We start from the raw sequence: 1,844 nt of genomic DNA on the forward strand, positions 1-1,844 counted from the left end.
GTGGTGCAACAAGGTTATGTTGCAGGTGTGATGGCTCCAGGAAGATGCTCCAAATTCACAAACCCTAATTGCACCGGTGGAAATGGAGCCACCGAGCCTTATATTGTTGGTCACAACCTCATCCTTTCTCATGGAGCCGCCGTCCAAGTCTACAGAGAAAAATACAAGGTTAGATAAATTATATATGCTCTGTTTCTTAAGCATCAAGTTACTAAAAAAATATGGCGTTTATATATGCTCTGTTGTTCGATAGGCGTCTCAAAAAGGTCAAGTTGGTATTGCTTTGAACGCGGCTTGGAACTTGCCATATACAGAATCACCGGAGGATAGATCGGCTGCGGCACGAGCCATGGCCTTCACATTTGACTACTTTATGGAGCCGCTTGTGACCGGTAAATACCCGGTTGATATGGTCAACAACGTAAAAGGTGGTCGCTTACCTACATTCACTGCACAACAATCTAAGATGCTGAAAGGCTCATATGATTTCATTGGCATCAATTATTACTCTTCCACTTACGCAAAGGATGTTCCCTGCTCCACCCAAGATGTTACTATGTTCTCTGATCCTTGTGCTAGTGTCACAGGTTTGGTTTCGTGTCATCCACATTTCTTTTTCTTAACCACTACAAACTAAATTACGAGTCTGAAGTGTGGGCTTGTATTTATGAATCAGGTGTAAGAGAAGGGGTTCCCATCGGTCCAAAGGTACTTTGGCTAGACTCATAAAACGTTGCAACGGTTATTAAATATTTATGAATTTGCTCAATCTAAAAACTATGTACATGATCTTATAGGCTGCATCAGATTGGCTTTTAATATATCCAAAGGGAATTCGTGATCTCGTCCTTTATGCAAAATACAAGTTTAAGGATCCTGTCATGTACATAACCGAAAACGGTAACTCACACAAACAACAGCTTCAGTTCTTGATAGATCTTCTTTTGGTTTCATCCTAATGTTGTACCAATCTTTGTAGGGAGAGATGAATTCAGTACCGATAAAGTCTTCCTTAAAGATGGTGATAGGATTGATTACTACGCTAGACATCTCCAAATGGTCCAAGACGCTATCTCGTAAGCATCCTTTTATTATCTAATATGTTAAGAATCCTCCTACAGCTGTCACGCTACATAATCAATCATACACATTTATGTAATTCTGTTGTGAATGCTTTTTCTTACTGGCAAATTTAGGGTTGGAGCAAACGTGAAGGGATTTTTCGCATGGTCGTTGCTAGACAACTTCGAATGGGCAATGGGATACACAGTCCGGTTTGGGCTGGTTTACGTGGATTTCAACAATGGAAGTAAGAGATATCCCAAAAAATCGGCTCAGTGGTTCAAAGAATTGTTAAATGAAAAAAAAAACAATTGATGATTACATAAAGATGGCGTTTATAACAACGACAATTGAGAGATTTATAATTTTTCCACCTTTGAAAATAATGATAATGGTTTAGCTATTTTAACATAGAACCGGATTGATGTATTACTCGATGTTATACCATCTTTCGATGTAACGTACGATTTATAAGGAAAATTAATACTAAATTCGTTGAATAATTATAAAAGTGAGAAATGTGAAAACGATATAGGCATAGTTTGTAAGATCTACAATTTCAGCTTTATATCAATTTGAGAAAAAAGAAGTTGGATCAGTATTAGCCAGCTACTTGAAGTATAAGTTAACATATAATCACGCCAGTCAACACTGGTCAACGCCGGATTCCGGCCAACCTCGAATGTTTATGGTGTTGTACACATAATCTATGTTTGTTTATGTATTTTCTTATGTGATGACATTAGTTCACGTAGTTAACAAAACATTTATATTATTTGTAT

The 1,844-nt window shown here is 37.6% G+C and overlaps 1 protein-coding gene across 1 annotated transcript in view; it reads left to right on the top strand.

The window, feature by feature from the left end:
* Positions 1-1,562, top strand: part of LOC104782992 (beta-glucosidase 15) — a 4,476-nt gene extending 2,914 nt beyond the window's left edge. The window contains exons 8-12 of the mRNA XM_010508068.2: positions 254-587; positions 677-708; positions 798-900; positions 980-1,076; positions 1,197-1,562. Of these exons, the coding sequence (XP_010506370.1) occupies positions 254-587; positions 677-708; positions 798-900; positions 980-1,076; positions 1,197-1,377 (747 nt within the window). The 3' untranslated portion in view covers positions 1,378-1,562. The remainder of the gene's footprint in view (positions 1-253; positions 588-676; positions 709-797; positions 901-979; positions 1,077-1,196) is intronic.

This window comes from Camelina sativa, chromosome 4 (assembly GCF_000633955.1).
Source record: "Camelina sativa cultivar DH55 chromosome 4, Cs, whole genome shotgun sequence".
Lineage (NCBI taxonomy): Eukaryota > Viridiplantae > Streptophyta > Magnoliopsida > Brassicales > Brassicaceae > Camelina > Camelina sativa.